This window comes from Haemorhous mexicanus, chromosome 1, assembly GCF_027477595.1.
Source record: "Haemorhous mexicanus isolate bHaeMex1 chromosome 1, bHaeMex1.pri, whole genome shotgun sequence".
Classification (NCBI taxonomy): Eukaryota; Metazoa; Chordata; class Aves; order Passeriformes; family Fringillidae; genus Haemorhous; species Haemorhous mexicanus.
In genome coordinates this window covers 39688089-39716027 of record NC_082341.1, presented here as the reverse complement: position 1 = coordinate 39716027, position 27939 = coordinate 39688089, and the positions used below count along the sequence as shown (strand labels likewise).

Here is a 27939-nt window from a genome sequence, read left to right as displayed (position 1 = left end):
ACCACTGGTGCCAGAAACCAGGTTTTTAACCAGGTTTTTAGTGCATTAATCTTGAAAATGTTAAAAAGGCAGACTTCTTGAGCCTTAACTCAATTGGTTGCTGTTTTGAGGTATTTGCTATACTTTCTTTGCATCCTGTTGAGATTCAGAGGTGTCACTACTGGTCATTCAAAAGTAATTTCCAGTAAATTACTAATTTCAGTTCTGTAAGGTTTTTCTGCATAGCTGTCTTCATCTGGTGGTACAGACAGACATTTAGTGCTGTGGTAAAAATGATTCTGTAGGCACTGATATTTTCAGATTTATATTCAAATACTAAGGACACATGTCTTTTATAATTCCAGATGACATGTTGTGTGGCTTGGCATGATTTATTAAAAACCATATATTTTTAAGAAGATAAATTCCAAATTTTTTTTGTTTTTCTGAATTGATCCTAATTGCTTTTTCTTTTTTCCTCAGCCATCTATTGTATTTTACAGACTGTGGAGTCCCAGCACACTTTTATCTTCTAAGGAGACCCAGAATTTTTCTCTTTGCATGAATTTCTAATATATTTTTTTCCTTAAAGAGCAACTCTACAAATGTGTCATCTCTTTTGAAACTCATCCTCCCTCTTAGACTGTTCCATTTAATCTTCTACTGACTTCCAACTACCTTGGGACATTCCTTATTGTCCTTCAGTCAGGCACTGTTCAGTGTCTGTTTCCCTAAGAGTGTCAGTTGTTCAGGTGCCGCTTGTCTTTTGGGTCTTCTGCGTCACTTGAATGGAAGGTTCAGGTTACACAGGTTTCTTACTGTCCTCTGCTGCTGTTGGAAGTGTGGTTTCCCCTTTTGAACAGACTGAAATGTCCTTTCATTCTTCTGAACAGATGGTTTCCCTTCCCAAGAATAAAGACATATTAGTAATATTGCTTGTTATGTATTTTTGAGTATTTTTACCTGGACAGTTTTGCAGGCTGGGTTGGGGATTTGTTTGTTTGTTTTTAAAGATGTTTTGCATGAGCAGTTTCAAATCAATAAAAGCAGTGGAATTGGATATGGTACTTATGAAGGAGATATTGGTGTTTTCTCTCTTTTAAGTTTGTACTGTTCCTGTGACTATTATTTAACAATTACTAAAATGTAATAGAAGTGCCTTATCATAAAAGCATCCTTATGTAAATACTTTCAGTGTTCATTTTGAAGTATAAAACATTTGAAATTTAACCTTTCCTAAAGTGGGCCAGACTTTACATTTTCTTCTTTGTTTCCAAACAGCCCTGAAAAACCAGAAAGTGTGAAAATAGAAGTGGAAAAGTCACCTGTTGTGAGATATGTGGATGCTGAAACATCTTTATAGAATGGAACCAATGGGAATTGCGTGTATTTGTGTGTGTATATATATCACTGTAGGATATTATACCATGGAAGTGTGATTTCCAGTTTAAGGAGCAACATATATTTAATTTCTGCCATTTTTTGGGCACTGTAGATATGCTTGCATAATGCAAAGATTTTCCCAGCAAATAAGATGAGTGGTAATCACACTTCAGCTATTTATTTTATTGGAAATTTTATTTTCATTTTTTAAATAGGAAGACTGTAATGAATGCTTATTATTTTCCATAATCAATACGTGCATAAAAGTTACATCAGCTTTTGCTGGTGATTACTGGTCCACATTGCTTAAAATTTTGCAATACCTCTGTTTATAATGTGCGCCACAGAAGTTTTGTTTTCCATGCAGGCAATTAGTGCTTGTTTTTGCAGGGTATACTTTTTTTGTGGTTTCATAGAACAAATGTTAATGTGCTGTTGACAAGAACTACTGTGTTTTATGTCTCCACTCCATGCTAGTGTTTTCTGGATTTTGTCTCTCCTACGCTACAGGAGTGGCCTAGAGCCCTAAGTCAGGTGGTTAGTTAAGCCTTAAAATGTATCTAAATACCCTGGTGTGCTGCTTTCTTTGGTTTTTTGAATTCTTTTGAGTTTTCATTATTGTCCAGTAGCAGTATGAGTGCAGTAATGGCAGTTACAGTCCCAAGTCAGTATTTGCCATTCTGGACACTCCATGTTTACACAATATGAATTGGATTTACAGGCAGCAATTGGTCTATAGGAAATTATAAATATTTACCACGTCAGTACTCTTGAATTCTTTTCTTCCTGTTTTTGCTTACATTTTTTCCCATAGATTTTCAGTGTCTAATTTACTCAGCTTTAAGATTTTGGAGTATTTAATATCTTCATCAAATATATTTCTTGGTTAATAAATTTTTTAATTTACTGTGTATTTGATTAAATTAGTTGTAGCTCAGTTCTGGAATAGGTTTATGATCAGTATTATTTTATGGATTACTAATTGCTTGTGGTATTTGTATGTACAGTTCTGATCCTCTCCATTGTAAAGGGCATATATGGTAGCACACCAACTTATTTTTAAACACATTATTTATTTTAATTAGTATAAATTTCTATCATGTAAGATGAATTGAAAAAATAAATATTCATTTATTAAAGTAAATGGGATTTTTTGGGGACTCCACTGATAAAGATGCAGTCAGTGCATTTATTGTACTTACATTTTCAAGTTCTAGTGTTTAGCATTATAATATTTGAAATAATGAGAATTTTATATATAAATGAAAATCTTGATGACTTACCTGTGCAGTTTCCATTCTTAATATTTTTTTTGCCTTATGCCTTAGTTTTTTTGGCTTTAATTTCCACCATTATCTCTTTACATTCTGAATTGCCACTAGCCCTTTCTGGATGCATTACAATGGCTTTAATTAGAATCTGTGCTCATTTAATACTAGAAGATGCTGTTTGCTTAATGCTGCTTTTAGCAGTGTTGGGAGTTTTACCATGGACCAAGTGATAAAATTCTCAACAATTGCAAAAGGAGCTGATTCTGGAGGAGGGCAGACTTTATCTGAAAATACCACTTGAGGTGGAATTTTGGTGCTCTTCAGCCAAGTGTCACCTGTAGAGAAGGTAACTGTATATTACAAAAATAAGGCAATCAGTGGGAATAGTAGAAACATTTAAAAATAGTATTTACATTACATGGACTGTTACTGTTCCCTTTAAATGTAATGCAATTATTTAACATTTTTTTCTTTCCTTTTTTCATTTAACTGAATTCTGAGAAGGCAGTTTAAAGAAAGGAAATCGTAGTGTACAGCAATATGAATAATGGTATCCAAACAGTCATAACAGGCTCAGGTCGGGGGCAAAGCAAGAGAGGTCTGCATTACCAGTTTGAGCAATACTGGGTAATGACCTGCATTCTTAGATAGTAGTGTAGCTTGTGCCTTAGTTTGACTTTGTGCTCTTTCAGAAAGTAACCCATGGTTTCCCTCTGGTCAAACTGAGATAACAACGAAACTACAGCAGATGGTTTCTCAAAACTTTGTATATTATTTTTAAAAAACCCAAACACCCATCTGCATGTCAGTCGTTGACAGCTAAGTACCTCTTGCTCTGAATCGAGGAGGGAAGAGATACTTTGAGGGTTTTATGTAGCATCATCCACAATACAGTACTTCTGTCCTCTCAGTTGTATTTTTAGCTTCCTGTTCACAGTCCTGCAACAGTTTCCAAAGACCCAAAAAATTACTAGAAGCCTCTTGGATTTCTAACTCTTTAATGCTGGAAATCAGGGTTTCATGGTGCTGCACACTTTGGCTTCCACTTCATAAGTTTTGGTCATTATTACAGGAAGTGGATATATTTTGAGTAACGTTGAAAGGAAAAAAAACCAAAGCCCCACAAGTCTAATCGCAGTATTTATTTAATTGTGTAGATATTTTAATCAGTGCCAGAAATACCATGACTTGGCAAACCAGTTTACAGTGACCTTTAGTTCCAGTGTTCTTGGGCAATAGTTATACTTGCACTTTCTTCCCATATGAACAGGAGAAGATCTGATATTAAGTGCATAAATCCCTGTTGCTAATGTACGGTTAAGTGATTCAGTGGTCATTTTACACCTTCCATGCTTTAAAGTCACACATAGTATTAAAATAAGACAGCTAAGGATGTAGTTTATTGTATGTAGATGTATGTTTTGCCTTAATGGATGCAAAAGAGCAGTGACAATTGCTGTGCACTGATTTTTTTTTTTTTTTTTTTTTTATAGGGCTTAAGCCCTGTAAAAACTACGCCAATGGATTTCCATTCCAATAGCTAGAGGAAAATAAACAACCCTGCACTTTTTATAGATGCCTTGGTTTCCTGGAATGGAGCTTAGTGCTACTGTGTACCTGGCTGCAGAGCCACCTCAGGAAGTCCCTCTTTTTTTTTTTTTTTTCCTTCTTTTTCCTTTTTTTTTCTAATTTATTTATAAATAGTAATGTTTACATGAAATGTAGGTCTTAATTTTGACCACTCCATTTAAATTATCATCTAAAATATATCACTTAAAATGCAGTTTTGTGTTTAAATTATATTCTATAAAACTCATTTTCATATGTATTACAGTCACACGTTTTTCATTCTGTTTACCAATGCCCGAGTTAACAACAATTTCCTCCTAGATTAACTTTGCAGCTATAACATAATATTTTATATAATTGTTCCATGAAATGTTCCAAATTGCCAAGTTTGTTATCATAAAACCTATCAGGGTAGAACTTGGTGCCCTAATGGCTTTGGGATCTTTTTCAACCTAGTATCTTGGCCATTTTTTCTTCATTTAATGCAAGTTCTCCTGTAAGTTATCATTTGCTTCACCTGCATCTCTGTCTTTATCCGGTCACTTCCTAATTCGTGCCCTTTGCAAAGGCAGGTTCGACAGGCTGTAAAATATTTCTGTACCAAATGGGTGTCACGTCGCAGAGCCTGCGCTGCTCTAAAGGGTTTGTCTTGTACATAGGTTCTGTCCATCATAAAGTGAATGGTTCAGGACTCTCAGTTCACAAACGTAACCTGTCAGGCGAGCACCACAGCGAGCTTAGTTGTCTTTTTGCTTTCTTATGATTAGTAATGTTTTAATTACTCATCTAGGACAAAATTATCAAGTACAGTAAAACGTGGGAAATACTTTGTTTATACCAACAGTAATTTATTTTATGGCAAATTTTAAGACTATAGATGCACACGGCTTTGAGTCAGCGTAAGTGTAGTGCTATAAATAAAGCAAATTGCTCAGTAAGTTTGTCAATTTTATTTTATAATGTTTTTAGTGAAAACTTCTAGGACTTTGTAGTTGGCATTGAACTTTGCCTAAAGACACTTTCATATTGAATTTAGTATCTGTTGACATTTATTTGGAATAATGAATGAGTTTGAAAATCGATACTTTTCTAAATGATTTTATTGGAAAGACACATCATTTCTAGTATTTTCCTTTCTATTGTTGCTGGTGCAAAGGTGTCTTCCAGGTTCAGCTTTTGCAGCTGAACTGCTGTTTTGATTTTAATATTCTTTATTTGAAATGTGATTACATACTGTACGGTTCGAATTTTTTATGACTGCTTTTCTAATTACAGTGACGTTTTCTTACTTTATAAACAAATCCAAAGCAAATGAAAACATTATTCCAACTGTAGAATCAATATTCAGTTTATACAGAAAACACAACTCTCGGACTCGTTTTTAATGTGATTCAGCCTTTGTGTTGTTTTAATTACTGCTAGAATAAAATTATCTTTTGTAACGTTTCAGAAAGTTGGTAAAAGCAATAAACAATCTCCTGGACTCCACTGGGGCCGCTTCTGTTTTCATTGCCCGCCGGGCCCGGGGAACGCTGGGGGCGGGCCCGGCCGGGGCTTCCCCGTGCCCATGGCAACGGTGCAGGACCGCGCAGCACGGCGGCTCGCGATTGGCCGGCGGGCCAAGAAGAGGGGAGGCGATTGGCCGAGGGGCCCCGTCCCGGCGGAGCGAGCGTCGCCGTAGCCGTCCGCGGGGCGCGGCGGGGGGAGCCGCTGAGGGACCGCGGGGAGCGGGACGGAGGGACGGGAACACGGGGAAACGCAGGGCTCGGGACGGGAGAGTCCAGTCGAGGGCAGGGAAGGCGATGCAATGTCCCCATTCTCCTCCCGTTTCGCTTAATGACGTGCTCCACATCCCTGCTCCTTCACCAGATTTGGGCTCTCAGTAGGCGTTGAAAAATCTCGTGGTTCCCAGAGGCTCTAAGGAATGGCGGTACAATTCCCTATAAAGCTCTGCCCCGTAGTGAGAGCAGAGAGGGTGAACTTCAACGAGCTACATGTTACTCTTGAGTTGATACTATAGATCCGCTATTGGTTTTTTTTTTTTTTTTTCCCCTTCCATAAACTGCTGTTTAAGAAGATGGATTTAGGCAAACTTTACAGAGGAAAGTTACACTTTGGAAATTAACCAGGAGACTGACATTTGGTGGCCCCAGCAATCTGAGAATAGGTCTCGCCATTTATGGCATGAGGTGGTTCCGAGGGAAAAAAAAAACCAACAAAAAAACCCCACCAAAACCCAAACCAAAAAAAAAGCAAAAGACAAACAATCCCAAAACAGCAGTAGCTTGAATGTTTTCATTTGTCAGGACTACAAGGAAGAACCTTACCCTTGTTAACCTTTAGAGAATCTCCAAAGAAGTAATTAAAGAAAGATTGAGACATGTATGTGTGTGGAAGTTTTTGCGTGTAAGAAACACATAGATTTCCATATTGATTCAGTTAAAATGAAAGAAATATTCTTCAAACATTGTCTGTGTGGGTTCCTGTCATTGGTGAGGATCTATTATGACTGCCATGCTCTTTGAGAACAAGAGGGGAAGCCAGCCAGAAGTCGTTTCTTCCCCGCCAGATTGGATAAGGAAAAGTATCTTTTGGGAATTTTTCATCACCTTTGATGCTTCCTTTGCCATCATTTTGACCATGTTTGAAATCTGTTTCTGTTTTGACAATAATATATTTCTAATTGTTCTTTTAGGTTGTGAATTTTCACCTGACCTTCATCTGATCCAGTTTATGGTATTAGATAGGGTATTAGATACATTGCTATCCAGCAACAGCATCAAAAGTCTTATTAAAGCCACCATATCTACTGCTTCTTTATCCACCTTAAGCCTGTTATCCTGTGTATGATTAGACAGTGGAATTCAGCCACTGCAGTGATTAAGAAAGGAGTTAAGGGAAAATCTAGAAACTAGTTGGCTTACAAACTGACCATATCCACTAGTTATTGCTAATAAAGCATATAAGGAATGTGAGACATCTTCTTGTTGAAGAGACCATTACACTGTAGTCAGTGGAGGTAGATTCATCCTCCAACACTTCTTTGTGGTTTTGTTTGTTTTGGGGCTTGTTTTTACCTTCTGAAGCTTATGTGCTTATGTCATCTGGGACAGATACTAGACTGGGCCACAGATCAAGTCTGGGATAATTCCTTTGTCTCCTGTTTCTCATCATGTGGATTCTTTCATTTCTGACAGGGTTCTTGGAACATTTCTTGTCCTGTCCTGCATTCCAGTGCTGTCAGAATGCATCCCTCTTCCTATGTAATTGAATCAGCATAACTAATTAAATGTCATTATCCCCAGTTAAAATTAATGAATTCCTATTACTCTGATTTCATTGTCTTAAATGGAATTAAATGAGACTGTGCTGTGAAGGCATTTTTATTTAAATGTGTCTCTGTTCTTTAAAAGAGTTGTGTGATTTCAGTTTTATTAGGCACAACTAGTGAGTGTTGTTTGGTGTGTTTCTTACACATTCCTCATGGCTGGTGTCATAGTTATGAGGACAGTGAATAGCCTGCCTCCATGGAATCCATGGAAATTTCTGCTGGCACGAGTAAAGAAGAAACACAGGGTGGGAACTTACTTGGTGACTTCAAGAAAGTTAAATAACTGTGAGAATAGGTAAGGAAATATTAATGATGTCTGTCTTCTCTCAGGTTTCTGGCTGATAGAAGGAAAATGGAGTTGTTTCTGTTCGTCTGCCCCTCGCTCATGGTGCTAATATACCTACCTGGTTTAATGACTGGCTACTGATGGAAGGGGCTTTCTGCTCTTCTCCCTCGATTTACACCTGTGCATTTCTGCCCTTTTAGCAGGGGCACTCATCTGTCCACTGTGCCAGCGAGCTACATTAGCTAGGAAATTAGCAGGCTAAGTTAGGTAGGAAAGTAACAATATAAATGGAAGTGTGTTGTTTCCTGTGTGTTTAGCTCTCTAAACTGGCTCAGGTTTGGGTCAGATCAGCTGAAGAAGTAGAGAATTGCTGGCGGAAGGAAGGAATGGGGAAAGCCATTTTCACTGGCAGCTGGCTGTTAGTTAATTAGTCTAATTTCTGTAGTAAGGTGAAGGGCATAACATTCTAAGCAACATGGATAAATCCTCCTTTCTGCATGTTGTCCCTGTTCTTGTACAGTAGAAGTGCTTTGGAGACAAGGCAATCAGGGCTAAAGTAGGAGAGATTATTTATAACCTGAATCAGGTTTCCCAATCCAGTGAGCTGTGCATCAGAGATAATGCTGGGCTGACAGACTAAAGAGGTCAGTGCAGGGTCAGTTTGTGGCCAGAGCTGGCCTCTTTCCTGAAGGGCTTCCTGACCTGTGCTGACTTGTTGTCCTCTAGGAAACAGAGGGGTAACCTCAGGGTGAGTCCTCAGAGCTGGGTGAGTGCTGTATCCTTGAGTGACCAGTGTCTCTTCATTCTCAGCAGCAATGAAGGGAATGTGGCTTGCTGTTTATCAGGTTCAATTTTTGCACAGGGACTTTTAGATCTGTAATGGCAACAAACCTTTAAAATATTTGTCATCTGTTGTTCTGTTTCATCTTTCCCAAGGTAGCATTAGAACTGGAATGGCAGCCCTAAAGTAAGGTTGGTTGACAGTTGTAAAATGTTTTGAATAATCACAAAGACCTAACAGTTCTGGATTAAATCATAGCCATACTGGGAATCCTGCTATTTGTGGTTTGGAGAGTTAACCCAAGGATTTCAAAGGATGCTAAAAATTTTAAGGTTTAACTCTGTTTATGAACAAGCTATTTGTGTGTGGTTTGGTTGTTCTTTAATTGGTTGAAATCTGTTCTTTGTGCACACATATACTCATGGTCAAGTAGACAATTTGTGAGTTTCACAGTATTTCCTACTATGCAAATGTGAGGTGCTTATTGCATTGTGTCATGCCTCAGTAATATTCCAAATGGACAGGGTACTGGGGAGATGATATAAGAATGTTACTGAAATAATACATGGAAAGTCTTACTCCTGAGGAGTCTTAATGTGCTTAGCGCTGTACATGGCTTCTCTTAACTTTTAATGCTCTTGAAGCAAAGGAAATAAATGCTTTGAGCAAACTGCATTTGGTTTAGTCTGAACTCAGTAGTTTTGTCTGCTGAGTGGTGGAACAAATCCTGTTTATATTCATTCCCTGGTAATAACTGGTGCCACAGAAGTGTTCTGGGATGTTTTTTAATAACCTTCTTGAGCAGATGCAGGGAAGAGAGGAGAGAAGTTTCTTGTGGATCCAGATCAATGATTCCCTGTGGTAGGATAAAGGCTTGTTTAAAAGACTAGACATGGATGAACTGGGCTTACAGGCCACTTCCGAGAGGGATTTAATACAGTGCACGAATTCATACTGTCAACAGTTGCATTTTGGGTAGTTCTGTGATGTGAGATTGTATAACTGGAAAAATGACTGTAATGTTCATTTGGGAAGGAGCAGCTTCGGGTAGTTAACAGTGCTTTTGTTTCATGACCAGTTTTCTTCTTCTTTGACTTTATGAGGAGGAGAAATAAAAATCAGTAGCAGAGGAATTCTACACTGCACAGCAAGAAAAGGAGGCCCTGAGGTTTGATACAGAAAATCCTGTTAAGGACACACCAAAGGGAACATCCAAACAGTCCATGTTGAGTGAACAGTAAAATAGGTAGAAAGGATCAGACAGTGGGATTATATCCTTGGTTTTTAAATTTAAGTGCTCTTCCATTATGCTTCAGCTGTATGTAATTCTCCAGGGTAACTATACAGCCCCAGCCTGTGCCTGACCTTTTTTTTCACTCAGAGAAGGATCTGTATCAATATAGTTGCTTTTGTTGCAGAGAGAGATTCCTCTTGAATATCCTCTTTCCATGTCTTTCTGTATTTTTCTAGGGCTTTAGAAGATGTTCAGTGAACAGGTGTTGTGTACTGTGAAAGTGACTAGATCAGGGCTTTTGTGGGAAGTCACACCTACAGATTGAATGTTTTTATGCAGGGATTTAATGTGTGGTAATGGCCCTGATGAGGCCATGCCATACAGATCTGCTCATCTGTGGAAAGAAGCTCTGTGTCCCACTGTAAGGAAAGCAGGTAGGTTTGGTATAAGACATTCAGAAGACCTGGATTCTAAACTGCTGAAAATTTCTGTTATTCTTTGACAGACTGTGTGGTCACAGATTCATAGAATGGTTTGGGTTGGAAGAGGACTTAAGATCATCAAGTTCCATGTCTCTGCCATGGCAGAGGCACCTGTCACTATATACCAGATTGATCACAGCCCCATCTAGCCTGACTTTGGACACTTTCAGGAATGTCCACAACTTCTCTGGGCAACCTGTTCCAGTACCTCATCGCCCTCACAGTAAAGAATTTCATCCTGATATCTAATCTAAACCTGACTTCTTTTAGCATAAAGTCATCATCCTCTTGTCCTAACACCACATACCCATGTAAAAAGTCCCTCTCCAACTCTTTTGTAGACCCCTTTAGGTAGTGGGCTGCTGCTGGATATCTCCCTTGGAGCTTTCTTTTCTCCAGGCCGAGCAACCCACCCCCTCAGCTCCTCTCAGCACAGGGGAGGTGCTCCAGCCCTCTGTTCCTCTTTGTAGCCCTCTGGACTCACTCCAGCAGGTCCCTGTTGTTCTGATGGGAGCCCCAGAATTGCATGTCGTAGTCCAGGTGGGGTCTCAGGAGAGTCAAGTAGAGGGAGAGAATCACGTCTCTCAACTCACTGTATGCATCTCATTTTTTTGTCAGATACCTCCTTTTTCTACCCTTCATTTGACTTGTTTATTTGGAAAATATAACTATTAAATCTCTGTTGTCTGGACAACAGCTTGTTGTTGACAACCTCGATGTTAGCCTGTAAGCATTGCTGTAACAGAAGCAGTCAATTCACAGAGAGAAATAATGGCAAGAAGATGAAATAAAAGGAAAAGTCATAATAAAAAAATACATGAAAGAGTAAGACTGTATTGACTATGCATGTGTTAGAAAATCAAGGTTTCTGTATGTTAGGTTAAAAGCTTTCTTATTAATATCTGGAATTTCAAAGGATATCCTGATATAATGCCCAAGGCTTTATGCTGAGAAAATGGCAAAGGTTTTTTTTTTTTTTTTCTAAAAGCAGTATCGGTTGATTCTGTAAGTAAACATGCGTTCCTTTTCTGCAGTGATATAATTCTTTGTATCTACTTTGCTTTTAAGGAAAAGAGTTTTTAACTCCATCATGATAATGATGATACACAGTGCCTGATCAGGACAAAAAGTTGAAGAGCACAGAAAAAGCAATAAAAACAAAAGCCGCCTGGGATCTCTGAGGTGTAGTATCTGATGTTTTACTTTGAACTTCAGCAGGACTCGTGTGGAATCTACACTGGCTGCCAAAGCAGGATGCTTCAATTTGAAGTGCAGTATAAACATGACAACTGTTACTCTGGTCACAAAGTTTATTTACACCTTTGTTGACTTAAGGCATTCTGGAGAAGCTGTAAATTCTTCTGTACGCAAAAGTGGACACCAGGCAACGCTAGAAAACTTTATTTTCTGTCAGTAGCATTGCTGCTTGTTGACCTTCTTTACACTTATGGAAATACTTTTATGTAACTATTAACACACACTGGTGTGGTTTTTTCCTTTTCTGATCTAAAAAGGCTTCAGTCTCTCTTAAGTGTTCAGTCAAGGAACCAACCTTGTTGGTATTTTTCAATAACTGTTATTAAATGTGCTTTAGAATTATAATTAATGGGGATTATGGTTTCTGGCATATGCTTAGAACATGATGTACTATAGTGACTAAAACATGTTAGCAAAATCATGAGTAGAGGATGTCTTTCTTCTTGTCTGTTTTTTCTTTGCAACATTAGACCTTCTGTGTGGCACAAATCACATTTAGAATGGGTAAATAATGAAACTGATCCACTTCCCATCCTACTATACCACATTTTGTTAATTTTAACAGGAAAAAAATTGCTTTATTTTGTATCTTGAGCAGATTTTATCCAGCTATTGTTGCATATATTAAAGTAGCATAGCAGATTTGTTTTCCTCTGTGCCCTTTCACAATGTCACACAAAGGTAGGCTTAATGATGTGTGAGTAACAGCATGGGGGAGAGTGGCACAGAATATAAAATAAGATCAGCATTTTAACCATAAACATTTTGTCTTTGAAGAATAACACTTCAGCTAAAAATATCCAGGGCTTAAATACCAACTTACAGGAGAAAGTCAAATCTCCTTTACCTCAACTCACTTAGTGAAGCTTGTATTTGCCATTTGAAGCAAAGAAAACCAACACATGATTATGGGTGTGAGTCTTTGGAATCACATTTTCTCCCTTTCATTTCTGTAAAAAGATATGACAAAATGACTAAAGGATTCATCCATGTGAGGTAGGAGTTTTGCACTTTCTACCTGGTTAGAGGCCTGGAATTGCTTCTGAGCAGAAAGCTGAAACATGTGAGTTGTACAACCTAAAAAGAATGTGAAGGCTGTGCAGTTGTGGAATTGGGACAGGTAAGAAACACAGATAATGAGCAAGCGTTGCAGATTTTGTCCAGCTTTGCTATCATAAATTTGAAAAGACACCATTCTTCACCTTTTACTTACCTCTCAGTACTGGTTTTTCAGTCTTGCTTTGCATCAGTTTTCTACCATGTCAGTTTTGTTTTCCAGAGGAGGTGTGTGCATTCTATAATGGCAAGTTTTAAGTCCAAAGTTCAAGTCAGAACTTGAGAAAAGGTACTTTGGCGTGATAATATTCTCAGAAAACTTAAAATGCAGTGTTTGCCTCATGACTACTATCCCTTCCCTCTTTAGCTTCCGGCTATATATATTGAAATGGTCAAACCAGTGTGACAGGAACTTGGCAAAATGTCAAAAGCAATGAACAGAAGTCCAGTGGTCAATGGCAAGAATCAACAGAATCTGTTGAGCTTGAATAATTTAGGTAAAAATAATTTAAGGCTGGTGATGACACTCTCATATACCTGAATGAGAGATATCTTTATGAATCTAAGCGTATCACCTTGTTGAGGTGTTAAAGGCGTTTGTATTTTTACATATGTCTGTTACTTGTACTTTTCATGTTAATCCAGTATTTAAGATGAGAATTATGTACTTCTAATTTTTTTAAACCTAACTGTTTATGTTCCTGCCTTTGTACGTTTCAACCTTTCCCACTCAGCAGAGCATACTGGTGAGAGTTAATAAACTCATTTTAAATAGTGATCATTTCTTTATGTGGAAAAGTTATGCCATTCTGATAATCCCAAATTATGCATGAGACAGACTGTTAATGTCTGGTAATCTGAAATTGTGTTATTCTGTGATAACTGCTGGCATGACATTTCGTAGTTTTTGTTGCTAATTTTAGGTTGTAGCAGAGCAAAACTGTCTCGTGGCAAGTTAATTTACAATTCACCATTTTTCTTTTTTTCTTCCTTTTTATTGTGACCTACAAGAATGAGAGAAATTTTAGCAAGCATCCCAAGCGTCAGCTGTTTCATGATATCTTTACAACTTTAGTTAAATACAGACTTACCTGCAGGTCAGTATATAAAACACGTTCATAACCAAGAAGGCAGGCTACGTTCTTGCCTTCCATGAAGAAGCAAGATGCTTGGATAATATCCCATATTGCTACAACACACCTTTCTGTGGGAATTACCAGCAGCACTTGTGGTTGTTTTAATTAACCATTTGTGTATTGGCTTGAGGAGCAATGCCCAGGTTGGTGGGACAGAAGAACACAGGACTGAGTATATGACAAAACTTTTATGACCAAAATGCTAACTGCTGTGTTTTCTTGATCATTCATCTGTATATGGTGTCTGTAATCTATGATTTGCTTTTCTACTTTATTGTACTGATTCTGTTTGTATTTTATGGACTGCTGCCTTTATAGTAAAAGACCAGTGGTTTCCATAAGATTCAGATAAGTTGATGCCACTTGTTTGTGGTTTTTTGTATTTCTGTGTACGACAGGATTGGAAAGGATAATCCCTTTTCTTATGCTGCTCTCATTTATGTGAGGAAAAAGTACAGGACGTTACAAAAATAGAGGGGGCAGAGAAAGATATTTTCAGGGAAAAAAGTTGTATTTTTCAGGATTTTTTTACTATTGTAAATAATTTTTTACTATTGTATTGTATTTTCCTTTTTAAAGGAAGTACATTTTCAAGTACATTTTCTAAAGAACCCCTTAAGTGCTACAGAAGTTTAAAGATGGAATCCTAGAGCATTTAAAGGGATTAATATGTAACTACTAGAGGAACCAAAAACACCACATAGTTGCTTAGACCTTCGTTCAGAACCAACTGGGGAACTAGGGGTGTCCTCTTTGATTATCTGAATGACAGTGAGTTTAAAACAGATTATTTAAGCAATTTTTAAATGTGGTTCCTCTTTTTCACATGTGAACTCAGTACTCACCAGTGGGAGGTTAGTGGCTCAGCTTCATTTGCCAGAAATCCAAGAATAGCTTACACTGTGATTTCCCAACTTCTGTTTATACATTGTGACATACTTGGCTTATATTTTGGTTCTCTTTGGTGGTTCTTTGTGATAGTGATATGGCAAAACAAGTCTCTTTTATTAAGAATGAAAGCACCCAGGCAAGGTTGATGAAACAAGCATAAATTAGTAGATATGTAGATAAGCTGGATATACCTTAGTGTGTCTAGTAATGTGTATTGTAAATGTAACTGTAGCAGAAGGGGCTCTCAAATGTTAATCAGGCTCAGGGAGTGGCTGTCCACCATGGTAATATCTTCAGGCCACTTTAGAATCTGACCTACAAATTTTGCACACAGGTATATGGTTGCTGTTTTCTTTCCATGAAAGTTTTGTGCTGTTCTGAAGTGGCCAATTATGGAATCATAATGAAAAATGGTATTACTTAGGGCAGAATATTGGCATAAAAGGGCTGAGAGTTTGTTAGTATCTATTTGTAAAACATTTATTTTTATGGAAGTATTTTTAGCACTTGGCATCATTCCCAACTGCAAATGATGAAATGGGAAGAGAACTGCCATGACCCATACACTTTTTCTGTTTCCAAGAAACTTATCCAAACAAATTTTGTCCTCTCAGTTAAAACAGCAACAAAAAACACATGACAAAGATGTCTAATTTTAGGTTTATTTTAAATAGGGAATTGGGGATAAATGCTTTCAACAGGCAATGGAAATAGTGATTCCATTACTGGTATTTTGTGTGGGATTACTGCCTCTGGACACTTTATGCAAATCTGATTTGTATTTTCTGCCATGTCTTATGCTGGTGAATCATATGGAGAAATATAAAGGAGGAAGTTCTATATGGAAATACAATCCTATTTCAAGAACGTTTGAACTAAATAACAATTTATTTCCAGCATAATAGAATTAGAGTTTTTTAAAACCAGGATAGATTATGATAATTCCAAAGTACATTTTAAATATAGCTATTTTTACTTCTGTAGCACCCATATTTTTGCATAAGTGTATTTTGTACACTGAAGTTTGCTCTGTGGTATCTCATTTACTTTGCTCTTTTGGGCCTCAATTCAACCACTAAAAGTTTACTTCAAAGCACAGTTAATTTGTTCTTAGAGATGAGTATGTACTTTCCCTCATCAGTCCAATGATAATAAGTGATGGCTGGTAATGCTCATATAATGTAATAAATTTATTTATAGCTGATGCTGTGTTTCAATAAATGGTATTAAAAGTTCTATGGTGTAGTATGTTGAACTGTTATTGTAGCTCACTAATCATCTAGTCAATTGATCCTGAATCAAGCTGTTTTATTTAACTATTTAAGCACTTTTTAAATTGCATTTGGTTTATGTTTTGAAAATTTAATTTACAGGCAATGGGTTATTCAAGCTCCGTGCATCCATTTTCTTAGAGTATTAATCTGCCTGAGATTATTAATAAGGGATCCATGCTACCAAGTCAATATGTCAAAATGTTTCTTGCTTGGATAAGAAGATGCTTATAAGTGTCATGTGTACAGTTGTGTAGGTGCTTGTGTGTAAAAACATTTGTTCTTATGAATGCACATGTACATGTATATATCTATATTTCTATATGTGAGGATGGGAATTGCAAATAAGCAGATTTCAAGAGTGATTTTACACCATTACTGCATAACTTGCTCGATTTCTGTTGTTCCTTGTGTCCTGTTTGTTGTTGCTGACCCTAACAAAGAAACTGTAAATCTCCACAACAGATGGCTCCGTCATTGCTCTGAGCCCTAGACTTTATCATAAAGATATGTAAAATTCCCATAATTTAGCTAGTGAAGGAAACTGAAAGCTCCAGTTTAAGAACCTTTAACATTTCACCTCCGTGTTTTTATTTATCTACTTATTATAAGTAATTCTGAACCATTTTTTTTTTCTTTAAATTTTCCTGTAGGAAGTGCTCCACAGCCTGGGTGGAATTGAAAATCTAGGTCAGGTAGAATTCCTCATAGTGCCTTTGTCCATTATGTTGCCTGTCAGTTTATTATGATTAAAATTATATATACTGTAAAAAGCAGCGTACAGATATTCTTGGTTTGTGGAAAGAAGTGAGTCTGTTCCTGTGTTTTCAAATGAGGAGTTGATGTGGGTTTTTTCACTAGTTTTCAAAACAACTGTCCTATAATCTAGCTGCATTCATCTAGGACTTCTAGTTAAGAGACTTAAGAAATGCCTCCTGAAGTGGGATAAGAAGTAGAAAAGTCAGCACAATTGGTTCAGTCAGAAGAAACTATAGACTTTTGAAGGGAGATGAGCAAAGTCACCCTGCACTGTAGCAAATGACTTTTCAAAGGGAAAAGCGTACTGATAATTTTTTTTTTTTTTAATGTTAAAACAGGTTTAAACCTTAGGGCTATGCTACTCTTGCATTACAGAAAATTTTTTCATGAAACAGATGCACCACCTACAGGCCCTACCTGTGCAGAACAGTCTAGGTTTATGAAGTCTGCAAACTTTTTTTGTCTTAATGCTATCCTTTGTTTTTCCTCCCCTACTTGTAGTATATGGAAACAGTAGCAAATCGTTATCTTATTTGCAGAGAAGAGCAGCATAATGTAGGCAAGTTGGTCAACATGACATGTAAGTGCAGTAGCTGATAACAGAAATCATAAGGCTACTCACAACTTCTTGTGTTAGGCTTAAAATGTTTAAAATACTTCAGGTGGTGATTAAGTGAGACAGTAGTATATTCACTGTAGGCCTCATCACATGAGTAAAAGCTAAAATTCCTGTAGAAAGGAGCAGCTTGTTTTTCTACATAAGTAATATTTATTTAAGAAATTAGTATCTTTTTATGCATTGAAATAAAAGAGAAATTGAGCTAGTTATGATTCAAAGCACTTATGCAGTATTTTTCTCTGTTATCTGACTGGTGAAATAAAAATATTAGTGAGAAAGAGTCAAGATGTGTGTCTTCCTTTGTTCCACAGATATTTTCCAAAAGCTTGCTGATGTTAGAAATCAAAGAGTGAGTTATAGCAAGTGGAGCACATGAAATGCTTTATAAAATTGTTAATTTTATTTAATTAGCTACTTAATAGAATAACACATGCTTTTCAGATTTGACCTAGGTGGGACTAAATTCCTTACCTTGTCAGTCTTGTAAAGTAAGATAATCTCTCTGTTTTACAGATGTATTAATAGTATCATAAAAAGAAGTTCTTCTCTGTAAGTTAATTGGTCTGATTATTATTGGCTGTTTGAGAAAAACAGGTTGTAAACATTTGGACTAAGCATTTATTCTTATACATTCTTTTTTTTTATTCATATAAAAAGTGGTGCTCCTGTATACACTGTCCTGAGCTACACTTTACTGTGATTCAAATAGTTTTTTATATTTTTAAAATGTAAATATATTTTAAAGTTTTCTTACACAAATTTCTGCTGTGGTTTTTCACTTTGTCTAAGTATTCTGTGTCAACCCAGACATCCCTTGCTATGTATTACCATCAGTCTAAGAATCTGTACTTGATTATTGCTGGTTTGTGGCTAAACTGAGATAAAGTTGAGATCAAAATCAGTATAATTAGGGTTTCATGATTCTATCATGCTGCAGAAAAACAATGGCAATTGTGATCAAATAGTAGCAGACAACCTATTTTTAGAGAATCTAGACAAATACAGAGTTTATTTAGATATTAATCATGAACAGAAATACAGACAGGGCCTTAAATTACTGTGCTGTTTAAATATAAGCTGAATATTAACTTTTTACTTCAGGAGGCCTGAGTTAATGTTCTGAAGTGTTACACAAAACCAAATTTTTAAAATGGTGTAATAGAGACATTTTAGCAGTCAAAGACATACTAATTGTAGTTTGAGAAGAAACATCTTTGCTTGTCCTACTGGGTATATTCTAAGATTTTAGGTGTTTAAGTGTACTTTAAAGGTACCTAAAACTTTTAACATGTTGTGTAAAGATTTGATATCTTAATTTTTACTTTTCATTAAATGATTCTATATGTTTCTGAGTTGTAAAATAAAGTAATATACTTTATATTTACACAGAATCACAGAGAATCAGACATTTACTTACCTTTTTTTTCATTTTTTCCCCAGACCTTAATAAATTTATTATCTGCCAGAGATAGTCATGTGTTTTTTGGTAGAATGGTAGGTTCAACTTAATGTGCCATAATTAACAAAAGCTTTTTAATGTTTTCTCTTGACAGAACAGTAAAACTGCTCTTTATGAGGAAAACTTAAATGTTCTTAATTTTATATTGAAGCAATATAAACTAAATAGAAACTTTGGTCCTTGCTGCAGGCTTCTTGTTTATGTGGATGGCTCTGCAAGACTGGAATCACAGAATCTGTCTTTGCAATCCTCATGCAGGATTCTGGAATTCCTACACATAAAAATCTTCTGTCCTCAGCTTAATATAACTGCCTCACAATAATCAGGTAGAATATTGTTCAGTGTAGTAAATGATAAACTCATACAGCCAAATCCATGTATATGTGCCCTCTTCTCATTCATTAGCAGTTCAATAAAGATTAAAAGGGGAAAAAAGAGCAAAAAGGAGGACGGAGCAACTTTCATCTATAATGGTATTATAGAAGAAAAACTGCTGTTCTTGATCTGCTGTCTCCGACTTCCCAAAACTCTGATTCAGTTTAATTTGTTTTTAATATCTGTGTTAATTTAAATGATGTTATACATACATTTTCAACTTCCATTTAACTTTCTTCACTGAATAGAATGTAGGAGTTTGTGTTACATTTGGACTGGGCAAAAAAGAGTTTGGGGTATATTACAAATGTTCATAGAAATTGTGGCTGTTTTTAAAAATGAATTCCATTTCCTTAATTACCAGTAAGACATAAAATATAGTTGTGTCTTTATTTTTACACATTCACTTTTTTTTTTTTTTTTTTTTTTTTTTTTTTTTTGTACTGGGAAAGATAAAGAGCAGTGTATGTTGTTCATATAATTTCATCTGATAAAAATGCCAGGAATAATCAATTTGTAGTCCAGAATATAGGGAGGAGATAAATGAGATTGTTGAGAACTTGCTGGTGATATTACATGAACACGATTTTCTCTCTAACAGGTGAAACTTTGTGTGTGAATCAATTGTGTTAAAGTAAATTTTTACTTTTTTATTTAGAGATGCATGTATTTAGAGGAATTAGAAAATGTGCCATTTGAATATACCCAAGGTCAAATTCTGATACCTGTGTATTTTCAGTCACGTACTGATACAGCAAAATCTTTTCCAGCAGTCTCACTGTAATCCATCTCCTCTCTCCACTGATGGCCTCCAGTGCAAATGAGTTACAATGTTATCATAAAGTAATGACAATTACTTTTCTTGGTGCATCTCTGTTGCTCCTGGCAGACCTGAGTGGTTAGATGGAAAACCATGCTGAGCCCTGTCAGTTCCTGGGATGCCCAGTATAAACTAGTAAAATTACAAGACCTAGAGCTGCTGTAGTTTATGCCAGAGGCTGAGTCAGATCCCACATCCTCTTCATCAGAAAATCATCAATGTTTCTTCAATTGTTTAATCATCTCAGCTAACACTGCTAGCAAAGCATTACTGAATTTCAGTGAAAAACAGAAAGACTTTCAAATTTAATAATGCATCACTTATCACCTTTAAAATTCTGATGAGGTTTTAAAAGTTTCATGCTTAACTATTTCACACATATAAGTAACTAAGAATAGACAAAATTAATGTATGAAAAAGTTTTATTAAGTTTCTGTGTTTGAAAATTCTGGGTTATATGTAAATCAAAAGTTAGATGTAAGAGTTAGAATTTGAATGTAGACAGTAAGATTATGAAGTTCAACGCCAGTTAAGGATAATTTTAAATTCAGATATGTGTTTAATTAAACACACATGGAGCTTTTTTGCTTAAAGTGGAAATGGATATCCTTAACCATATTTTCTATGGGAAGTCCACCTTCATTGCAGTTAATGAAAATCTTATATAAACCTTTTAGGGTATATATCCAATCACTTTCTAAATATAATATTCAAACTCTACTAGAGAAGAATGATGCATTTTTGTGTTATCTGTGGAACTAGGCTATTTGAGTTCCATAGATGGACTTTACAAGTTCATGCAGTGCTACTTATACTGCTAATGCCATTAATCAGAAGATGGCAGCACGGTTGACTGCAGCCCACCTGGCCACCTCCCATCCTGCCTGGGTATGCCTGGTTGACTTTAACCAGGTTGCAGTGACTTTAAGTTGTTTTCTTTAACTTTTTTTTTTTTTTTAATAGGAGATCTCTGTTCTTTTTTTAAACTTCCTATGTTTTTTTTCTCCTTTTCTAACTGACAATACAAAGTGATAATGGACTTATTGTTAAAATTTCTTGCTGATTTTTTTTTTAGGTTCACAGCAGAGTTGCTGTGACTCCTTTGTGCAGAGTCATGAGTCAAAGAGCAAATAAAAATGTATGAAGAAGTTCCAGTCTTACTCAGTTTGCTCCATTCTGATCACATCAAACTTCTATGGAGAATAGTTTGGATTCTGGTACAGGTTTGTGAAGGTCCTGAGGCTAATGTGGAAATTTGGATCTGGGGTAGAATCAAGCAGCTCCTTCATATGTTACAGGAGTAGGTTTTCAGTCCTCAACATTCTGGCAATTGCACAAGATTGTTTGTTCTTTTAAGATATATTTGACCAAGCCAAATTTGTCAAAGAGCATCTTTGGCTTGTTCAGCTGTATGTGATGTCAGCAAAATTTAAAAGACTATTTAGAACATAATGAATAAGCAATATTTTTTCCAGCCTTTTGTATTTCATTGTTATCCTAAGGTGTTTTTCATATTTTTAATGTATAAACTAAATAATGAATAAGTCATAAATATGGCATTTCTGTCTAGTTTTCCTATTAATCAGACACCTATTTAGTGAGCTAGAATTGTGAATATGATTGATGAACATGGTAAAGGAATTTTCTGTTTAAAGGCTTGTTTGCGTTTTCAAAGTGTATAAGCTAATTTAGTGAAAACATACAAATTCTCAGAACTTTGGGAATGGTTAACAATGGCATATTAAGCCATTTTTAGCAGTGCAACTTGATTTTTTTTTTTTCTTTTTTCTTTTTCTTTCAGGGAAAGAAATCTTGCATCTGACCCTTGTATCAAACTCTTCAGTTAGAAGTTTATCTAGGGCAAATGCAGCAGGGAGAATACAGTATTTTCATTTGTCAGATGAGCTGAGTCCTGATGAGATACAAGAAAATATTTCTCACTTCAAGCAGGTAGGTTTATAAGGTCTAATACTCTGTTATGTCTTTACATACACTTGTGCAGAAGGATTCAAAATATTACACATTTGTAAATACTTACACCTGCTTTAGGAAGTAGGAGCATCAAATTGGATTTGTTTATTTTCAAATGTGTGATACCAGCACTTATTTTCAAAAAGTATGCTTTTGTTAGAAGAAAGCAAAGCATAAGGAATTTGGGAATCATATGTATTTCTTCACCTGTACAAACGGTGACAAAAATTTAGTTAGTTAATTAGTTAGTTAGTTTTGTGTTTAGCATGAAATTATTTGATCATATTTTTCTTCACTATTTAAATTTTCAATAAAATATCATTATGAATCATATGATTTCAAAGTGGTCTTTTAATGACTTCTATTCAGGTGAGGATTCAATTGTAGTTATGGAGCAAATTCCTTTTGGAGGAGATTTCTCAATAGAGTAAAATGGCCTTAAATGTTACTTCTGAATTTTTATTCTAGCTTGTTGTGCTGCAATTACTGAACTGGTGCTCAATGAGACTAATGGTTACCACGTTGTACAGGTAGGAAGATTTTATTCAGTAAAGTAAGGCATTATCATTTATAATTTCACTTAATTGTTGTTCTTTGTTATCATAATTTAAGAGATTGGAAATATGCCTGTCTATAACTTTAGTATTTCTGTTTCTTTATCATTTTACACAGAGACAAACACACAAAGGTTATCAACATAGGTGTCTGGAAGAATAAACAGCTTTATTCAAACAAGGTTCATTTTGGCATCTCTTACCATGCTTTTGTCATATTCAAAATAGGATAGTAAATAAAAGTAATCATAGAATAAACTGAGAAATGCAAATTCTGAATTTCTGGATGTTTATTGCAAAAAACTATGCAGCTAAAAATTGACATGTTGCTGTTTCACAAACTATTTCTCTTTTTGTAAGAGTGTGGTATTTCTGAGAGAACTTCCTGGCATTCTATCTCCAGAGATAAACCATTCTTAAAATCCCTGGCTGTATTCCAGACCTAGTCAAAGATCTAAATATTAAGGATATTAATATCAGCTAAAAGCTGTAGCCAGCTGTTAAACTCTAAATGTTAAATCAAAGCCTTCAAGTTAGCTTAAAACCCAACTAGATGTATTCCTGGAGGAACTGAGAGAACAAGAACCTTAAATACGAACCGGAAAGAAGTTTGTGAATATTTCAAAACTATTGGTTAAGAGAAAATAAATGAAAGTAAGTCTAGGAAAAAAAAATTATTATTTTTGGGCACTAAAATTGTCAATAAGCTGTACTGATTTAGACAACTTTTATCTAAACAATATAATGATATATTTTAGGCTGAGTCTGATTTCAGTAAAATAAAATATCACTTGTTTAAATTAAATGGTTTTAACAGAGTGGTTTTCTGCATTGCCCCAGCAGTGCATGGTGACTGTTGTGTCAGTAAATCACTTAAAAATTGATGGTAAAATGTGCAGAGCTGGAGAAGGTGTTTCAAACGTAACTTCTTCTGCTCATTATGTTAAAAGACACCGACCTCTCCATTTGTTTAAACACCAGCCAACATCCCCCTTTCAGATCAGGACATAGCCTCAAGCATGTTCATTTCAATTGGAGTTCCACCCTCCAATACCACTGTGGTAATTTTAAATGCTACCTCTTTCTTTTTGCTAATATAACTTCAAGAGTTGCATAGTAAACAAGGTGAAGCAACTCACTTGGGTTAAAAACAGAGGAAAAAAGTGTGCAGCTTTTTCAGTTATGTGCCAAGGAAGTTATTCTGAGTACCCTGTAAAGGTTTGTATCATTGGTGTCAAAGGGCTCTTGGGAATTTTGCTTCTTCTGTAGCTGCTCTCTACCTGTCTGTCTGTCCTCTGTCCTTGTCACAGTCTTGGCAACAGTCTGCAGTATTTCTGGTAGCAGACAGAATGTGTTTGACTCAATGGCTCCACTGCACAGCACAAACCTAAGCTTAACCATGGTCTAAGCTTAAGTCTACCTTCCTGAACAGCAGAAGAAAACATCAGGAACTGCAGAAGGGCCTCTGCAGAGCTGACACATAGTCCCTTCAAGTCTGCTAAAGAGAAGAATAGTGTCCATCAGGGACCTTGTCAAGTAACGGGGAGCAGTACTCCAACTACTGCCCATCTATTAGATCTACCAAGTGGATAGAACAGTGGAGGATACATGGTTGCATGGAAATGGAAGCTGAGTTCAGTATGGCTTTCACAAAATTCTGGAGACATGGACAGACTTCTCAGTCTATTGCTCTTGGTGTTTCTCCAATTTATTTTTTTAATTTTGTTTGTGACAATTCAAAATCTGGTGCCACATGGTGACAGGAGAGTTATTGCTGCAATTTCCTTCACCTATAGAGATAAAAGCATGTCTTCTTTATCTGTTCACAGGCTCCCTTTGTGGTATCAGTTTAAATATAACAATGATTTAATTCTTATATACATTTAAGCTTATATTTTAGGTATGCAATAGGATGTTGAGAACTTGTCCATTACTATTAGCTTCTGATTTATCTGAAAATTGATTTTGATTTGTTGTTTTCATGCAAAGGGGCACTATTAATGCTGACCTTTTTCTGCTTCCAGGCAATTGCAGTATATACAATAGCAAAGCTAATTTCATCAAACAAAGAAAAATCCAGTTTATTACAGGTAACTCCCTTTATTATCATTGCACAATGAAAGCCCCAACAGTCCCTGAGAATTTTTTATAAATTAAAGCTTATTTTGAAGTAAAGTAGAAAAAAAAAATCATACTTAAAAGAGAGCCCTCTACCCCAAAACAACAAATAGCCCAGAAACTGAAAGTTAAACAGAGACTCAATTTCTGTTCTGATTTACTTTGTTTCTGGCACCTCGTATAATGTAGAGGAAAGTAAATATTTTTCTTGGATAATCTTTCCTCTACTTTTTCAGGCTGTCTATCATCAGATCTTCTTTATAGAGCCTTGATCTTCATTGGAACTTGCCCTAGACTAGACACTCAACTAATATCTGTTTATTTCCGGAGCATTTTTCTATGGATGTTAAATAAAATACACAAAGGCAGCATATAAAACAGAGAAAACTTAAGTGTAGAATAAATATAGGCCAAATAAGCATGGAATGGCTCTTGGTTTTGCATGTCATTACCCCTGCACATGTACTGGTTAGAGTCAACTTAGGCTAAAGGTCATTAGTAGTAATTAATTACCAGGTAGCTTTTCTCAGGCTGTGTGCAGTGGTGAGTGTCTCTCTAAGATATGGGAATGTAGTGCTGGGGGGTTCAGGGACTGTGGATTCTCTGTATTTTCCACCTCTGTCAAGGTCGGGATTGAAGGCACTTGAGACAGTATTTCATGTTTGGACTCAGGTGTTTATTATTTCTTACCACTGTAACAGCCTCACAACCATGAGTTCTGCAGACTTTCATTAGTAAGGCACAAAATGGCTAACTATCACTTCTTCCAAGGTCTTTTAAGACTAAACTATCCAATTAAGAAATGACACCTAGATTATTTTCCCTTTTAACCCAATAACTCATCCCTCAAAGCCCGCAATGCAGACTTTTCTGCCCAATTACAAAATACCACACAAACCCAGGAAGAAAAAGGAAGAAGAAGGTGAAGAAGAACAACCTGCCTCTGTCCTAAAACCTCCATCTTGCTTCATATTTATTACTATATTCTAAACCCCCAAACCTTAAGTTTTCCACCCTGTGATATGGCACACTTCTAACCAAGTACACACCCGTAATCCCAGTGCTATTAATCAATTTTGTAAGTCTTCTCCACAGCCTCAGGTCAAATGCAGTGCTCTCTTGCAAGTTTGTGCCTTTCAGCACAGAAAGTTTAAAATTCTCAACATCCAGGATTCAAAGGGATGAGCACAGCTGCTGCTGCTCTAGTTGGCAAAGTCCTTAGCACAGCTGAATTCATTCATGATCCTGCCTCTCACGCGGTCTTTGTTCTGACAGAGCCCCTAAAATGGGTATATAGCTACCCCCCTATCTAATCAGGTAGGTGTGCTTGGATAGCAAAGAAAGGTGTTTCCACCCAAAAAAAAAAAAAAAATTAATTCATCCTAGTGTCATCTTTCTTGGCACAACTCTTCTAGATTAGAATTGGAGGGCAGATTTGGTACAGTAGATACCTTTCTACTGCAAGGAGATTTTATAGTGCACTTCATCTTAAGGATGAGATAAATACAAACCTTCCTGGTGGGTAGGTATATGGAACCAACATGTAATCTAACAAACTGGAGTATATGCTCAGTATAGTTGCTTCACACAACTGTAAGGAGCTTAATTTATGCTCACTGAGATTTTTAGATTCCAGCAGAATGTGCTGGAAATAACTCACAAGAGCAGCTAAACAGCTGTAGTTGGGTTGAACATGAAGCCATATGAATTAATAAGGAACTTAATGATCACATGGAAACTAAGTCTGTTTTGGACAAGAAGTTTATGAAACCTTGTTCAGCTTCTTCTACTGCTACCTGTATTGCCTTTGAAAATGTTACTGGTATGAAATAGAGTTGCAGATATTGGAGAATCCTTTTTGAGTTTCACAGATATTTTTCTTAAGAATATTTGCAGTGCTTGTGTGGTTTCTCTACTGCCCCATTGTGTGTGTTTTCAATGATGAAATTTTCATCTTCCTTCTGCCATGCTACCTTAGTGATTTTAATTCATGACTGTCTTTGTTTGCTCAGCTATAAATCTGCCATATCATTGAGTCTTGACAAATAGAGCTTAAGATGAGTTGCATCAAAGCATACATATTAACCACCTGCCAGTAGCTGTTTTAAAGGTAAGTAAAAACCTCAAACCTCCAGAGTTTTAGGAAGTTGTATTCTTGCACATTCTTAGCACAAGAAAGGCAAAAAATATTTTAAATTTATTTATTTGTCATTTAATTTATGACTAGGAGTTTGTATTGAAGCAAATTGCTGAAAGTCCTGAGAACATGAATCAGAATAAGGCACCCACAAATCATGTAGGAAATGATGCAATTTTAGAGCACCTTGGCAGTGGAGCTTTTGGAATTGTATATAAGACAAACCTTTCTTTTGCTATTATTTTACAGATTTGAGGAGAAACTTCATGAAGAGGGTCTAATACCTGTTCTAGGCACAACTGTCTTGTGAAGTTTAGTTGGGAAATGTAGGTGCAAAAAGACCTTTGTGGATCTGAGATTGTTAGTGTTTGCTGTGATTTTGTTTGTTCCATGTCATACTTTTACGATTGACTAGTGTATCTCTTAGTTCCCTACCTTATTTTCTCTTAATTCCTTTCCACTAACAGCATTTGTCTATTGCAAAGGCTAATCAATCTGTGTAAAACCACAAAAATTCAAGCCTGTTTCATCTGAAAAACAACACTGGGCACAGATAATATTGCTTCAAACACTGTGCAAGTTCAGAAGTGTACTGCTAACCTGTACTGTTGGATTGTAGTTCTTCTGCTAATCAACCATACACCAAAAAAAGAAACGATTACATAGTCTGTGAGAAAATTTTGGACTCTGATAACTAATCTGCTAGCCATAATACCATTCTTCCTATCCCCATCCTATATTTATTGTACAAAGGTTTTACCTTGTTTGTAGGTTAGAAAACATAATGGACAACATCTCCTGGCAATGAAAGGAGTCAATTTACGCAATCCAGCATTTGGAAAGGACAAAAAAGACAGAGATAGCAGTGTAAAAAGTATTGTCTCTGAATTAACCATCATCACAGAGCAGGTGTGTCTCATGAACTCTAGTTTGATATGCCGGCATTCTGAATTAACTGTGAGTTCTCGTGTGGGAAGCTGCCTGGTGGAAAAGGAGACCTGGGGATGCTGGTTGGCAGCTGCCTGACCATGAGCCAGCAGTGTGTCCAAGGAGGCTAAAGACATCCTGGCCTGTATCAGCAACAGTGTGGCCAGCAGGACCAGGGCAGTGATTGTCCCCCTGCGCTCGGCACTGGTGACGCAGCAACTTGCATCTTGTGTTTGGTTCTGAGCCTCTCACTGCAAGAGGGGCATTGAGGTG

General features: G+C 36.4%; 2 protein-coding genes across 11 annotated transcripts in view; both read left to right on the top strand.

Moving 5' to 3' along the window:
* Window positions 1-5690, top strand: part of SLC4A7 (solute carrier family 4 member 7) — a 93538-nt gene extending 87848 nt beyond the window's left edge. For 9 of the 10 annotated variants that reach the window (XM_059846591.1, XM_059846583.1, XM_059846564.1 and 6 more), the window contains one exon: window positions 1261-5690. Coding sequence is in view for 9 of the 10 variants with exons in the window: in XM_059846583.1 (XP_059702566.1) it covers window positions 1261-1342 (82 nt within the window). In the remaining variant the exon portion in view is untranslated. Of the gene's footprint in view, window positions 1-462 lie in introns of all 10 variants that reach the window. The other variant, XM_059846549.1, reaches the window with a different exon arrangement.
* A 7326-nt stretch (window positions 5691-13016) lies between these two features.
* Window positions 13017-27939, top strand: part of NEK10 (NIMA related kinase 10) — a gene marked incomplete at its 5' end in the record, with an annotated part of 89129 nt that continues 74206 nt past the window's right edge. Inside the window, 17 exon segments of the mRNA XM_059838723.1 lie at window positions 13017-13126; window positions 13628-13726; window positions 16030-16114; window positions 16581-16622; window positions 17188-17266; window positions 17617-17656; window positions 17658-17697; window positions 18746-18799; window positions 19643-19740; window positions 21035-21259; window positions 21761-21791; window positions 21793-21889; window positions 21892-21909; window positions 22399-22460; window positions 24509-24574; window positions 26830-26956; window positions 27509-27648. Coding sequence (XP_059694706.1) covers window positions 13017-13126; window positions 13628-13726; window positions 16030-16114; window positions 16581-16622; window positions 17188-17266; window positions 17617-17656; window positions 17658-17697; window positions 18746-18799; window positions 19643-19740; window positions 21035-21259; window positions 21761-21791; window positions 21793-21889; window positions 21892-21909; window positions 22399-22460; window positions 24509-24574; window positions 26830-26956; window positions 27509-27648 — 1413 coding nt within the window.